This window comes from Pan paniscus, chromosome 6 (assembly GCF_029289425.2).
Source record: "Pan paniscus chromosome 6, NHGRI_mPanPan1-v2.0_pri, whole genome shotgun sequence".
Classification (NCBI taxonomy): Eukaryota; Metazoa; Chordata; class Mammalia; order Primates; family Hominidae; genus Pan; species Pan paniscus.
Genome location: NC_073255.2, coordinates 49,026,090 through 49,041,943, shown reverse-complemented (window position 1 = coordinate 49,041,943; position 15,854 = coordinate 49,026,090). Strand labels below are relative to the sequence as shown.

Genomic DNA, 15,854 nt, shown 5'->3' with positions numbered 1-15,854 from the left:
TCCTGGAACCTGAATGCCACCACGCGACATCCATAAGACAAAGCCCAGGATAAAAGATCACTTGGAGAGACAGGCCTGGCCTGGCACCACCCCGGCTGAGGCTGGACCCCTGGGAAGGAGACTCTGATGGACCTCCAGACCCAGTCAAATGACCACTTCCAAGGTCAGGCAAGAAGGGACAAAGAGCCACTGGCTCAGCCCACAGCATCTGAGAAATAAGAAACCGCTGCATTTTTTGAGCCAGTAAGATTTGACAGGTTTGTTTTGCAGCAATAGATGAGTGGTACCTCATCTTAGCCCATGTTCTGATGAAGACAAACAGTAGCATTGACAAAGTTTTAAGAAAAGTTAACCAAAAACTGGGATTCCTTTCTTCATTTTGACCCTTTGTTACAAGAAACAGAGGCCCACCCCACCAGACTCACTGTTCACTGGTCCCTGAGTGCCTGTGAGTCTCAGTGGGAGTTACCTTGAGACCAGCCCTTCTGAGTGGAGTGTGCTGGGTGCTGAGGTCAAGTCGAGCTCAGTCCAGGCTAAAAGGAGAGCAGCTCTGGCCAGGCTGTCAGGGCTGTGGTCTCCCCAAGAACCTCCTACCCTGGCCCCTCCAGGCTTTGCTGCTATGGTTGTGTGAGGGGAGTTGCTGTCCCAGCATTCTGGCCCCCTTGCCCCCAGCCCCTCCCTGACCTCCACGGGCTTCAGGCCTCAGTCCAGAGTCACCTCCTCTAGGAAGCCATCCCCCAGTGCAAGTCTGGGCGACATTCCTCCTTGCCTGGCCCACCTGCTCACTCTCATGCCATGGCTTTCTGTAAGCAAACACAAAGATAGGAACACCTCTGTCCCTGGCACAGAGCAGATGCTCTGGCAATATCTCATGAGTGAATGAAGGCACATAACAAACCTCCAGACCTGTGGAGACTGAAGGCTGAGAGCCTTTATAGATGCTGTGGGGCCAAGGAGTTTGCCAACTACAGCAGGTCATGCCCAGAGGTTTCTCTCTGGGTAGCAAGGTGTGTCTCCCACCAAAGGCCATTGGCATGGGGCCCGCCCTGCTGACCCGAGGCAGTGCACAGCAGAGGCCAGATGCAGTGAGAAGGAGCCTCTCCTTGGCCTGCTGTCTGCTGCCATGCCTGTGGGGGCGTGGACACAAGTGTGTGGCATAGAAGGTGGTGTGGCAGGTGAGAGGTTGGGGGTGTGTATGTAGCAGGTGTGTGTGTGTGTATATGCATGTGGGGGTGTGTGTGCATGCATGTATGTGTGTGTGCATATGCATGTGTGTGCATATGCATGTGTGTGCATGGAGAGAGAAGACCTCCTCTTTCTGGCCCCTCTCCTAGCTGCCCCCCTCCCTCCTGCTGCCAACACACTGTCAACCCTTCACTGTCTTTTTCCTTGGGACTCGTTGATCTGTCTCTACCATCCCAGGTGTCTGGAGCAGCCTCTAACCTTCCATCTGCCAAGGTACTTCAGCCCCACCCCTCCCAGCTGTGGAATGTCCCCTAGGATGTGCCACTGACACAAAGAGCCACACAGCTCCAAAATAGAATATTATCTAACCCACTGCTCCCTTTGCTGTCAGCAACACCTCCACCACGCTTCTCCCAGGACCCCCCTTGAACTCTCTGCTTCCTCCCTGAGGCCAAAGGAAAGACAGGAAAGGGGCCACCTTCCTGTCCTTGGGTCCCACAGAGATGTATCCTTGTAATGAAACCTACTTTATGCTTGAGTTGTATCCAGTTAGTTTCTGTGGCTTGCAATCAAGACCCACACCCACCTCAACCCAGGCTCTAAAGAGTAGACCCTTGTTTTTGCCTGGCTTGGGTTGACCTGGCACCTGCCAGGGTCCCAGCCTCTGAGTCAGCCCACCTTGCCCTCATCGGTGCCACCTCCAGGCGGCTGTACTTAGACTCTGGCTTCTGCCCTGGCCTGGCCTCTGGGAACTGCAGCTGTCTGCTTCCATCCTATGTGGATGGTGCCTGAAAGTGAATAGGGATCAGTTACCAGCCCAGTATCTGTCCCCTTCTCAATAGCACTGATTCCTATGGGGAACTGCTTTTCTTGGACTATGTATGGGTTTGGTGGGAGGGTAGTTCCTGTAACCAACCCTACAGGGTGTAGGAACCTAGACTCTCAGCAACATAACAGGCAGCAGGCTCCCAAGCTAAGTCTGGCCAGCTGGGCCACCTCTCCCAGATTCTGTTTCATGAGAGCATCATCCAAGAGCAGTGGGAACACTGGGGACGGTCCAGCCTAGGACTGGTATGCAGATCAGAGAATCCCAGATAGAAGGTGATTGCTGTTCTTCCAGCTTCTTGGCCCTCCAGAGCAACCATACTTCCCATCTGCCCCAAAACCTGATCCTCCAAACTCCCACCATTTCTGTGCATCCCCAATATCTAATAGATCAACTGCCTTTCATTTACATTTGTCACAACCAAATGATACACCTGCCCTTCACCCACTACTGAACTGCAGCTGGGTTAGTCCAAATTCAGGGCCCACGTGTCATTTCAAGCCTGTCTTGAATAATGTACACCTTCCTGCAATGTGAGGATGGCCACCACCTTGGTCTTATACCCACGGGTGTCCTGAGCTACATTTCTCATAATCAAAAATAAACTCAACACATCACTCCAGCCTGAGCAACAGAGCAAGACACTAGCTCTAAAAATAAAAAATAAAAACAAACAAATGAAAAACCCAGCAAACTTGGGGAAAGAGGAAGCACCTGATTTCCAGAGTTTCCACATCATGAGATGCAAATGTCCAGTTTTCAACAACAACAACAACAAAATCACAAGGCATACAAAGAAATAGGAGACTAAGACCCACTCAAAGAAAAGAATAAATAAGCAGAAGCCGTACCAGAGGAAAACCAGATGGCTGACTTACTAGACAAATACTTTAAAACAACTGTCTTAAAGATGCTTGAAGAGCTAAAGGAAAATGTGAACAAAGTCAAGAAAGTGATGGAACAAATGGAAATTCCAATAAAGTGATAGAAAACTTTTTGGAGTTTTTTTTCTTGGTAGCAAAAAATTATGAAGCTGAAGAATACAATAAATTCCCTAGAGGGCTTCAAAGGCAGATGTAAGCAAATTTGGCCAGGTGCAGTGCTCATGCTCATAATCCAGCACTTTGGAAGGCTGAGGCAGGAGGATTGCTTGAGCCCAGGAGTTTGAAACCAGCCTGGGCAACATAGAAAAACCCTATCTTTAAAAGAACTTATATAAAATTTAAAAATTATAAAATTTATTTTAAAAAATCAGCAATTTGAAGACTGGACATTGAAATTATCAAATTTGAGGAACAGAAAGGAAAAAGATGGAAGAAAAATAAACAGAGCCTAAGAGACCTGCGGGACACCATCAAGCAGACTAATACCCATTGTGGAAATTCCAGAAAGAGAAGAGAGTGAAGGACCAGAGAGATTATTAGGAGAAATAATGGCTGAAAAAGTCTCAAATTTGATGAATGACATGAATATGAACATTCAAAAATCTCGACAAACTCCAAGTAGGAAAAACTCAAAGATACTCATACTGAGATTCATCATAATCAAACTGCTGAAAGCCAAAGACAAGGAGACAATATCGAAAGCTGCAAGAGAGAAGTGACTCATCACATACAAGGGATCTTCAAAAAGATTATCAGATATCTTGGCTGGGCATGGTGGCTCACACCTGTAATCTTAGCACTTTGGGAGGCCGAGGCAGGTGGATCACTTGAGGTCAGGAGTTTGAGACCAGCCTGGCCAACATGGCAAAAACCCATCTCCATTAAAAATACAAAGATTGGTGAGGCATGGTGGTGCATGCCTGTAATCCCAGCTACTCGGGAGGCTGAAGCAGGAGAATCACTTGAACCTGGGAGGCGGAGGGTGCACCAAGCCAAGATCGTGCCACCACTGCACTCCAGCCTGGGTGACAGAGTGTGACCTTGTTTCAAAAAAAAAAAAAAAAGAAAAAGAAAAAAAAGATCATCAGCTATCTCATCAGAAACCTCAGAGGCCAAAAGGCAGTAGATTGATATATTCAAAGTGCTAAAAGAAAAAAATAAATCTGTCAGCTGAGAATCCTGTATCTGTATCTCACTTAACCATTATTTTAAAATAAGGGAAAATGAAGACATTCCCAGATAAACACAAGCTGAGGGAGTTCATTATCACTAGATCTGCCCTGCAAAGAAAGCCAAAGAAAGCCTTTCAGGATGAAATGAAAGGATACTAGACAGTGACTCAAACAAAGCTGAATAAAGAGGCCAGGCATAGTGGCTCACACCTGTAATCTCAGCACTTTGGGAGGCTGAGATGGGCGGATCACCTGAGGAGTTGGAGACCAGCCTGGCTAATATGGTGGAACCCCATCTCTACGAAAAATACAAAAATTAGCCAGGTGTGGTGGCACATGCCTGTAATCCCAGCTACTTGGGAGGCTGAGGCAAGAGAATCACCTGAACCCAGGAGGCGGAGGTTGCAGTGAGCCGAGATTGTGCCACTGCACTCCAGCCTGGGTGACAGAGTGATACTCTGTCTCAAAAAAAAAGCCGAATAAACGAATAAAGATCTCATCTATGGCCATACCACCCTGAATGTGTCCAATCTCAGAAGCTAAGCAGAGTTGGGCCTGGTTAGTACTTGGAGGGGAGAAATAACGGTCTATGCTAAAGGAAAATTCAGGTGCAATTAAAGTAAAATTAATTATATAAAAGAGAATACATTAAAAGCTAGTATTATTGTAACTTTGGTTTGTAATTCCACCAAGTGGAATTTGTTCCTGAAATGCTAGAATGGTTCAACATAAAAATCAATAAATGTAATAGACCACATTAACAGAAAAAAAACCCACACGGTCATCTCAATTGATGTCAAAAAAGTATTTGACAAAATTCAACACTCTTTTGAATGAAGAAAAAGCTCAACAAACTAAGAATAGGAGGAAACTACCTCAAATAATAAAATCCATAGGCCAAATCCCCAAACTCACAGCTAGCAACATATTTAATGCTAAAGACTGAAAGCTTCCCCTTTAAGATCCGGAATAAGACAAACATGCCCACTTTCACCACTTCTACTCAACATAGTATGGGAAGTTCTAGCCAGAGTAATCAGGTAAGAAAAAAGAAATAAAAAGCATCTGAATTGGAAAGGAAGAAGTAAAATTATTTGTTTGCCCAATACATGTACAATGTTTCAGGTGAAGGCTCAGAACAGTACAACCTTACCAGCAAGAGTCCTGCTGTCTCTGTGTGAATCCCAGCTATTACTCTGTAGCTACATGATCTCTCTTGCCCTCCCTGCCTCAATTTCCTCATGTGTAAAGTGGGAGAAAAATAATAGTTCATGCTTCAAAGTTTTTTTGTTTGTTTGTTTGCTTTGAGACAGCGTCTGGCTCTGTCGCTCAGGCTGAAGTGCAGTGGTGCAATCTTAGGTCACTGCAACCTCAGCCTCCTGGGCTTAAGCGATCCTCCCACCTCGGCCTCCCAAAGTGTTGGGATACAGGCGTGAACCACTGTGTCTGACCCAAAGGATTATTTGAGAAGCAGATGAATTAATGTGTCATAACCTCAAAGCAGTTGCAAAGGCATTTAATAATTAAAATATCACATTTTAAATTAAAATATAAGGCTGGGCGTGGTGGCTTATGCCTGTAATCCCAGCACTTTGGGAGGCTGAGGTGGGAGGATCACTTGAGCCCAGGAGTTCCAGACTAGCCTGGGCACCATTGGGAGACCCTGTCTCTACACACACACGCACACACACACACAAACTTAAAGTAGCCAGGTGCGGTGCTGCGCGCCTGTGGTCCCAGCTACTCGGGAGGCTGAGGCGGGAGAATCACTGGAGCCTGGGAGTTCGAGGCTGCAGTGAGCCGAGATCGCACCACTGCACTCCAGCCTGGGCCACAGAGCAAGACGCTGCCTCAAACAAACAAACAAAAACAAAACTTAAAATATTAAGTAATAATTAACGAGTGTTAATATCCACTCGTTGTGGAGACAAGACCTGGACTTAGGAAACAGGCCCAGGGAAGTAGCAGAACAGTAGCGCTAGAGGACGCCTGGGAGAATCAGCGCGCGGCGGGAAGAGCCCGGGAAGCTTAGTGGGTTCTCTTGATGGGGTGAGGAATTCTATAAATTAGTGGAGATGGAAAAAAAAAAAAAAAAGTATTCCCAAAGTGGGAGACAGCACTCAGAAAGACGTGGTGGTAAGAACGAGTATGAGTAACGGGGACAACGAGGACACTGGAGATTGGGGAGTGTTGGGCTGGAAGCTGGTGTGCAGCTGTGGGCAAGCTAGGGAGGACCCCGAAACCGCCAATGCGTTTCCCGGACGCAGACGCTGGCAGGACGGGAGGAACCCCGAGACCCCGCGCCATCCCTTCAGGAAGAGTTACTTCTCCCCGGCCAAGTTAGTGGGCCTTGGGCCTTCTTTCTGTTGGGATCCTCCTCGCGTGTCGCCATCGCTACAAGTGGGCAGCTCTGCGGGGAAAGCTGGGACGCTGGGGGGTTTCACCAAGGAGGCCGGCGGCCGACCACTGGGAGGTCTGGCGGGGTGACGACCACTGGGAGGTTTGGGCAGGGCCTGACGGGCTGACGCGGTCAGCCCACTGGAGGCCGACACCTCCCGTCAGCCCAACCCCTGCACGCGCGGCCGCCAACCGAAGACCCGCGGCGCCGGCCTGCGAGCCCCCGCCCCGCGTTGCCCAGGAAACCGAGGGTGTGGCTCCGCGTTCTCTGGGCGTCCCAGGGACTGGGCGCACAGTGGTCGGCGGGATGAGGCGCCTGGTGACGGACGGGGCGAGGAGGGCAGCGATTGGTGAGATTAGGCGATGGGCGGGGAAGCCGCGCGGGGATTAGCGAGTTGCGGCGATGGGCGGGGCAGGCGCGCGGGGATTGGCGGGATGCGGCGCGCCGCGCGGTGAGTGGGGTCCAGGGAAACGGGGTCAGCTGGGGGTGGCAGTTCCAGGCCGCGAGGCCGGGCTCCTGGGTCGGTGGGCTGGTGTCTTGGCGGACGTCCCGCAGCTGCCGCGTGGATCCGAGCCGGGGCACCCGCCGTGACTGGGACAGCCCCCAGGGCGCCCTCGGCCCCATCCCGAGTAGCGCGGCCTGGCTGCTGCCGCCATCAAGCACGTTCGAGCCAAAAGCTCCTAATGAGTCACTCGTTAGACACGTGTGCGGAGCCTGTGTCCCAGGCCAGTGCTGTCCCGTGGAGATAGATTGCAAGCCACTAGGGAATTTTTTAACTTTCTAGTAGGTGTACGAAAAAAGTAAAACGAAACAAATCAATTGGAGTAAATCCATAAATATATTCAAACTATTATTTCAATTGTATGTGAAAAAATTATTGGGATATTCTTTGTACTATTCTTAGAAATCCATTGTGTGTCCAACCCAAACATCACAGTTGGACTCACCACATCTCCTGTACTTCGTAGCCCTAGGTGGCTAGTGGCATAAGACACAAAAATCTCAGCCCTCCTGGAGCTTATGGTCTAGTTGGAGCAGGCAGACAATACATTTAAAATATACAGTTTGTTAGAAGGTAAATGTTGTAAACAACAATAACAATTGAAGTACTGGGGAGAGTTGCAGTTGTAAATCAGATGGGCAGGGCACAAGGTAACATTTGAGTAAAGATGTAAGAACTTGAAGGAGATGGGCAAGTGAGCCCTATAAGTATACGGGAGAGGGGCAAGCAAGAGTTCAGAGGCCCCTTGCTGTGGGGAGGGATCCAAGGTGGAGGAGTGGGAACCAGGAGGGGAGAGGACCAGTGGAGCAGATCTCATAGGCAGTTGTAAGGACTTGGGGCCTTATTCAATGAAATGAGGACACTTTGGAGAGTTTTGAACAGAGCAGTGACTGATTTATGTTTTGGTTTTGGTTTAGTTCTTTCTATTATTATTTAATAATAGGCTTATTATTTCACAGAAGTTTTATTTAATAAGGCAGACCTCTTGTCTGGAAATGAGACAGGTGCCGGAGAGCTGGATGGAGGCAGATCGGGAATTCCATTTGGGGCAAACTGAACTTGACTGAGACCCTGGTAGTTGTCCAGATGGAACAGGACACCTGAGTCTAGGGTTCGGGAAGAACTCCAGATGGGACAAACACTCCTAGCTTTCCTTTTCTCTTTTTGGATGACCGCTACAGGGTGAGACATCGGTATCCAGGCACGATAAATTTCCAAGTGGACACAATGTCTGGTGTCAACTACAGCTGTTCCCCTTCTTTTCCCAGTATCCTTTGGGTGCAGTGAGACACCAGGAGAGCTGCTGCTTTGGGGGATGGACAGGGGCAGCAGGAATGCCTTTGTGTTTTCGCAGTGAACCTCCTTGGCCTGGGCGAAGCTGTGTGGACCAAGCAAGTCAGGAGTGTGGCCATGTTTTCTGAGCAGGCTGCCCAGAGGGCCCACACTCTACTGTCCCCACCATCAGCCAACAATGCCACCTTTGCCCGGGTGCCAGTGGCAACCTACACCAACTCCTCACAACCCTTCCGGCTAGGAGAGCGCAGCTTTAGCCGGCAGTATGCCCACATTTATGCCACCCGCCTCATCCAAATGAGACCCTTCCTGGAGAACCGGGCCCAGCAGCACTGGGGTAAGTGAGAGTTTGGGAAGGTGCTTCCCCCACAGCATCCCTGAACTTAGAAGTGTTCTGCAAAAGAATGGGAACAGTTTATCTAATTGATCCCACTTCCTGTTACCTTGGGAAAATTAACCTCTTTTTCCCTCAGTTTCTTCTTAAGACAGTAACAAGGATTAAATTAAGTAATTTGTGGGTTTGGAGTTAGTTTTAGTTCAGAGGCTGGTTGGAGATGAGGACTTAGTTCTGGCGGTGATGGCGATTACTTCACTGGCAGAGGAAAATGGTTTTCCTATCTTCAGTGCAGATTATTCAGGTATTTGCCTGTGCTGTAGCCAGAGAGCCCCTCAGTGTGGCAAGCCTGGCGCCAGGCACCAGGAGCCAAGACTGGTGAGGATGCACTCTCTGGTCTCCAGGGGACCCCCTCTGTTCACTCATGTCTGTTTGCCTCTCCTCCTGGCCCCCATATTTGCTGGCCATGAATTTTCCTGTCCCTTGGGCTCTCTGTCTTTCCTAATAAAGTGGCCTGCCCAACACAACCCTTGTTCTTTGCCCCCATTTCTTCCCTGGTGATCTCTCCTGCAGTTGGATTACTCTTGGTGGTGAAGCAGGGACCCCCATCTCCCCCTTTGAGTTTATTTGAGTTTTAGGTGCTGCTGCATTCCCCCATTCCTACCACTTACATAAGAGTGGCTTTCCAGGTAATTTTCAAATCCATCTCCTATTATATTTTTAAACTGAGGATTTAGTAGGTGAGACCAGGTCTTACTCATTTTTACTGTCCTTGGCACCAGGCAAAATGGATCTCAGCCCTAGTTGCACATTGGAATCCCCTGGGGAGCTTTGAGAAGCCCATCTCATCCCATGCCAAGCCAAGATCAATTCTCGTTATAGGCAGGCAGGAGAACCCTGGGCCTAGAAATCTAGCTAGAACCTCAAATTCATTAGGGATATGTATTAGTCCATTTTCACATTGCTATAAAAAACTACCTGAGATAGGGTAATTTATAAAGAAAAGAGGTTTAATTGACTCACAGTTCCTCATGGCTGGGGAGGCCTCAGGAAACTTAACAATCATGGCAGAAGGCGAAGGGAAAGCAAGGCACGTTTACATGATAGCAGGAGAGAGAGAGCAAGGGGAACTGCCAACCATTTTTAAACCATCAGATCGCATGATGGCTTGATCTCACTCACCATCACAAGAACAGCATGGGGGAAATCCACCCCCACGATCCAGTCACCTCCCACCAGGTCCCTCCGTCAACATCGTGTGGATTATAATTCCAGATGAGATGTGGGTGGGGACACAGAGCCAAATCATATCAGGATGTTTTCTGTTTTGTTTACCTGAGACAAAGTGCTGTTCACCTCTCCTCTCCCACATAATCAGGGGCTCCCTCCTGCGGCTCCGGTAGCTTTTCCTCACTTTCCTTTCAGCCCTCGGGACACCTTCCTTGGCTCCTTTCAGAGCTCAGTTACTACTTGGGCCCAATGTCAATGCCACCTTCTAGATTCTTTCCGGCAGCACCTCCTCTGGTCGCACATTTCTCTTCCAGTTATTGGAGCTGTCAAAAAAGCTCCCCAGTGATGGACGACAGCGATTTCACTGTGCTCACAGACTGGTCAGGAAACCAAACAGCTGCCACAGTGAATGTGTTGATAGCAGCGGGGCAGCAGTAGCACTCGCTCACAGGCCTGGTGGTTGGTGCTGGCCCCCACCCTGAATACCTACATGTGGCTTCTCCGTGTGGCCTGTGCATCCTCACTGAAGCTCAGCCTGTCTCTCCAAATTGGTCTTTCCACTCACCTGTTCCCCAAACCTGCCCAGACCTTCCTGCTGTAGGCTTTTCCCTTCACTTGGCACACTCTTTCCCTCGTCTTCCCATGGCCCCGTCTAAGCCCCACTGTCAGCTGAAGTGTTACATTCTTTGAGGGGCCACCTGAAGCCACCTTGCAATGAGGGCCTCCGTTTTCTACCTCAGCTCACCATTTGTTCACAGCACTTGTCACTGTGGCGAGTTACTTGTTTATGGCCTGTTGTCGTTCTCCTGCCTAGACCCAGTGGGCTGAGTGGGGGCAAGTGTTGGCTTTTATGTCCAGTTTTGATCTTGGTGCCAGCACATTGCCTGGGTGGAAGCATGTCCTACTATCGGTTACAGGGATGTCATTCTGCCCAGTGCTCAGGGGCATACACTTGGATCCCAGTTGTGTGCCCTTGGACACGTTGCTTAACCTCTCTGTGCATCAGTTGGGTGATAATATCTACTCCTGGCACATTTTCAGGGTTGGCTGAGTTACATGTACAGTGCTTAGGCCACCTGGGGGAGAGTAAGAGTGGGATATGTGAGGATGTGGAGTCTGTTGCATTTCTGTCTGCTGCTGGCATCCTTCTTGTCTTGTTTTGAGTTGCTCACCTCTGTCTGCTCCCTAGGGCGTAGATTTGAGGAATATTCCTGGTTCTTCCCAGGCAGCAGGGGCTCAGGCTGTGCTGGAGTCAGCTAGGCTAAGGGGCTGGTCTGGCATCCGCGTTGTCCTGTCACCTCCTCGGTGTTTTCTCCAGGCCTGGATCTGTGCTGTGTGGGGACCTGTATTCCTCCCTCCTGCCCTCACTGATTCTCCATACCTTTCTTCTCGAGAGTGCCAAGCCCCTCCCATGTGTTCTTGTTCATACCTAGGATCCCGGGAAGGGGCTGGGGAAGACGGTGCCCAGGTGCCCTGGGTAAACAAAGCCACCTGACTCCACGGGAATGGAATGGGTGGAGGGGATCTGAGGTCTGCATTTTGAGTATCTCTGGTCTCAGAGGATGAAGCATTTGGTGGGGGTTGGGGGTCGGGGGTAGGGTGGAAGAATCTAAAGTCTTAAAAGAAAATGGCAGTTATTTGTGGGGCAGGGCTGTGTTGAGACTTGGCATGCTTCTTTTTAAGAGTCAGTGTTGTAATTTAGGTATAAGTGAAGCAGTACTTTGTATTAGTTTCCTGTAGGCGCTGTAACAAAGCACCACAAACTGGTTGACTTAAAACAACAGACATGGCCGGGCGTGGTGGCTCACGACTGTAATCCCAGCACTTTGGGAGGCCGAGGCAGGCAGATCACAAGGTCAAGAGATTGAGACCATCCTGGCTAACACGGTGAAACCCTGTCTCTACTAAAAATACAAAAAAAAAAAAAAATTAGCTGGGCATGGTGGCACACGCCTGTAGTCCCAGCTACTCGGGAGGCTGAGGCAGGAGAATGGCATGAACCCAGGAGGTGGAGCTTGCAGTGAGCTGAGATCGCGCCACTGCACTCCAGCCTGGATGACAGCGAGACTCCGCCTCAAAACAAAAACAAAAACAGAAACAACAATAACAGAAAAACACAGACATTTACTCTCTGGCAGTTCTGGAGGCCAGAAGTTGAAATCCAGATGTCAGCAGGATTGGCTCCTTCTGAAGGCCCGAGGGGAGGGTCCTTCCTGGCCTCCTCCCTGGCGTTCCTGGGCTTGTGGCCGCATCACTCCGCTCTGCCCGTCTTCACATTCCCTCTTGTCTGTGTGTCTGTCTCTCTGTTCTCATGAGGACACTTGGCATCCAGGGCCCAACCACACCCAGAGTCCCTGGTCTCCTGTGGCTGACTCACTTTTTACTGTCACCGTGAAGTCCAGGGGGTCCTTGTACTTGATGTTCTCTCCTGGCAAGGGCCAGGGCCCTGTGATTGGCCTCTCGTGGAGTGCTGGGCAGGGCCTCCATGGCCTCTGTCGGGCGGGGGGGCTACTTCATCTCTGAGTCTGTACCCCTCGTGTCCCAGGCAGTGGAGTGGGAGTGAAGAAGCTGTGTGAACTGCAGCCTGAGGAGAAGTGCTGTGTGGTGGGCACTCTGTTCAAGGCCATGCCGCTGCAGCCCTCCACCCTGCGGGAGATCAGCGAGGAGGTGAGGCAGGGTGCTACACAGTGGGGCTGCCAGGCAGACCTGGCCTCCCACTAGAACACCTCCCTGGGGGTGGGGTTGTGGGGAAGCAGCTTCAGAGACAATGGGCTCCAGAGGGGTGGGGGCTGCGGTGCCAGCTCACTAACACCAGAGCCTTGGTGGGCTCTGGCCCCAAGATTATACCTCCTGTCTCTGCATTCCAGCACAACCTGCTCCCCCAGCCTCCTCGGAGTAAATACATACACCCAGATGACGAGCTGGTCTTGGAAGATGAACTGCAGCGTATCAAACTAAAAGGCACCATTGACGTGTCAAAGCTGGTTACGGGTAGGGAGCCCAATGAGAGGATGTGGGTGATGCAGGTGAAGAGCCCAGCGGTGGTGTGTTAGGGATGGTGTGAGTGGGGAGCCTGGGGGGAGTGGGGGGGTGTGGCCTGGGCACACGTGTGTTCTTGAGGAGGTAGGTGAGGCTCCAGGCGGTCGGAGGCCATCAGACTGGGTGAGACCTGGCTGGGAGATGGGTCTCCCCACCTCCATCCAAGGGCAGTGACTCCAGGAAGCAGGCATGCATCCTGGAGTCCTAGGTGAGAATTCACCAATGTGGTTGTGGAGAACTGGCTTGTTTTGCCCGTTGGGGTGACTGGAAGGAGTGGTAGCACCTGGGGCTCCCTGCTCAGGCCTGATGCCCCTGCTCCCCAGGGACTGTCCTGGCTGTGTTTGGCTCCGTGAGAGACGACGGGAAGTTTCTGGTGGAGGACTATTGCTTTGCTGACCTTGCTCCCCAGAAGCCCGCACCCCTACTTGACACAGATAGGTGAGCAGCAGTTATCGGGAGCTGGAACCAGCTCATGGTCAGTGGAATCTTTGAGTTGCACCTAGGAGGGGCTGCCTCCCTTCTCGGCACCCTGGAGGACCCCACCTTCTCCCACAGGTTTGTGCTGCTGGTGTCCGGCCTGGGCCTGGGTGGAGGTGGAGGCGAGAGCCTGCTGGGCACCCAGCTGCTGGTGGATGTGGTGACGGGGCAGCTTGGGGACGAAGGGGAGCAGTGCAGCGCCGCCCACGTCTCCCGGGTTATCCTCGCTGGCAACCTCCTCAGCCACAGCACCCAGAGCAGGGATTCTATCAATAAGGTATGGAGCCCACCTGGCTGCATTCAGCCCCAGCCCAGGAGCCTGCAAGCCTGTAAGACCCTCCTTTCCCATGGCGAGTAGGGTACCCTGTGAGGTCTCGCAGGTCGGTGGGAAGCACCCTGCAGTGACTCTGGGGCCTCCTGCAATGGGGCTCCTCGTGCCCAGGCCCTCGCTGAGGATGGTGGGAGGCTTGAAGGGAGTGAGGGTCTATGGGACAACAACTGCATCTTCCAGCTGGTGGGGCTCTGCTCTCCTCTGAGCCTGGGACTCGCCTGGGCCTGATGGCCTCCTGGGCTTCTATTCCAGGCCAAATACCTCACCAAGAAAACCCAGGCAGCCAGCGTGGAGGCTGTTAAGATGCTGGATGAGATCCTCCTGCAGCTGAGCGTGAGCGAGCTGGAGGCTGGAGGGGTGATGGGGATTGCAGTCTTCAAAGCTGCCACTGGGCAACAGAAGGCAGGCAGGAGGGCAGGGGGAGTGGCCGGAGTTGGTGTAGGGGGCTCCTTCGGGGCCCTGTGAGCTCTCCCTGCCCTGTGCCTTCCAGGCCTCAGTGCCCGTGGACGTGATGCCAGGCGAGTTTGATCCCACCAACTACACGCTTCCCCAGCAGCCCCTCCACCCCTGCATGTTCCCGCTGGCCACTGCCTACTCCACGCTCCAGCTGGTCACCAACCCCTACCAGGCCACCATTGATGGAGTCAGGTAGCTGGCACAGCCACACTTCAGTCTGACCCAGCCTTTTGCCTCAGGAGGCACAAAGGGAGGGGAGGGAGGGCCCAGGAAGGTGGCAGGGCTGCAGAGGCCCACCTAGCATCTGTTCCTTCTCTCTGGGGCATCCCCACAAGAGCGCCAGATGAGCTCTGGGCTGACCACTATGGGTGGCACCCAAAGCCAAGGGTCAGCTGAGCTTTGCCTTGCAGATTTTTGGGGACATCAGGACAGAACGTGAGTGACATTTTCCGATACAGCAGCATGGAGGATCACTTGGAGATCCTGGAGTGGACCCTGCGGGTCCGTCACATCAGCCCCACAGCCCCTGACACTCTAGGTAACAGGCTCAGCCATACGGGGTGGGAGCAGAGGGCCAGGAGGCCTGGCAGGACCCTGAAGTGCACAGGGTCCCCCAGTGGGTTTGCACTTGCCAGCATTGCTGAGAACTGTCTGAGGAGAAGTTCAGAGGCTTGGCACCTGCTCTGGAAGCTACTCTGGAATCTTAATTCTAAGGCCAATGGCTGCCCACCCCAATGGGCAGCAACAGCAGGGCCAAGGTCTTGTGACAATGTCTGGAGGTGCCCCTATTGTCACACTGGGGGTCTCCTACTGGCCTGCAGTGGGAGGAGGGGCTGCAGCCCCACATCCTGTGCAGAGTGCTAGTGCTGAGGCGGAACCCTCCTCAGAGCTGCCCCTTCTCCTCCAGGTTGTTACCCCTTCTACAAAACTGACCCGTTCATCTTCCCAGAGTGCCCGCATGTCTACTTTTGTGGCAACACCCCCAGCTTTGGCTCCAAAATCATCCGAGGTAATTTTTGTCTTCTGGGGGCCCAGGCCTGATTTGCTGATTTGCTCTCACCTGGGGACAAGGTTCACAGAGAAGAAAACCTGCATTGTGGAGTCCCCCTGGCCCTTGTGGGATGGACAGCTGAGGTCTTCTGCACAGCTGCCATTTCACTGTGGGAGCCAAGCTGCCTCGCCAGCTGGGCAGGGACTGGAACGGCTCCCAGCCTGTGTGCCTCTCAAGGCTAATCTCTGGTCTCCTATTGTCACTGCCCCACTGTGTGCCAACGGGGACTCCTGTTTATTTCTGGCAGCTTCTCTTTGAGGCAGGACTTACTTGGAACCTACAGTGGGTCCTATGTGACTTCTTTGCAGGTCCTGAGGACCAGACAGTGCTGTTGGTGACTGTCCCTGACTTCAGTGCCACGCAGACCGCCTGCCTTGTGAACCTGCGCAGCCTGGCCTGCCAGCCCATCAGCTTCTCGGGCTTCGGGGCAGAGGACGATGACCTGGGAGGCCTGGGGCTGGGCCCCTGACTCAAAAAAGTGGTTTTGACCAGAGAGGCCCAGATGGAGGCTGTTCATTCCCTGCAGTGTTGGCATTGTAAATAAAGCCTGAGCACTTGCTGATGCGAGCCTTGAGCCCTGGGCACTCTGGCTATGGGACTCCTGCAGGGGTGCCCACAGTGACCATAGCCCATGCACCCACCAGCCGGTCTCCCTCCTCCTCCCCATCCCTGACAC

At 52.0% G+C, this 15,854-nt stretch overlaps 1 protein-coding gene across 4 annotated transcripts; it reads left to right on the top strand.

The window, feature by feature from the left end:
• Positions 1–6,783: 6,783 nt before the first annotated feature.
• POLD2 (DNA polymerase delta 2, accessory subunit) lies at positions 6,784–15,745 on the top strand. 4 transcript variants are annotated; one of them, XM_003805234.4, is made up of 11 exons: positions 6,784–6,916; positions 8,322–8,597; positions 12,370–12,491; positions 12,692–12,815; positions 13,187–13,301; positions 13,419–13,617; positions 13,924–14,004; positions 14,162–14,319; positions 14,538–14,665; positions 15,035–15,136; positions 15,487–15,745. In XM_003805234.4, the coding sequence occupies exons 1-11, from the start codon at positions 6,868–6,870 to the stop codon at positions 15,645–15,647; spliced, it is 1,515 nt and encodes a 504-aa protein (XP_003805282.2). In that variant the 5' UTR covers positions 6,784–6,867; the 3' UTR covers positions 15,648–15,745. The 4 variants fall into 4 exon arrangements, with proteins under 4 accessions (XP_003805282.2, XP_054971870.1, XP_054971869.1 ...); XM_055115895.1 differs by having other exon boundaries at positions 6,912–7,540; positions 8,149–8,597; XM_055115894.1 differs by having other exon boundaries at positions 6,912–7,540; positions 7,972–8,597.
• Positions 15,746–15,854: the final 109 nt, after the last annotated feature.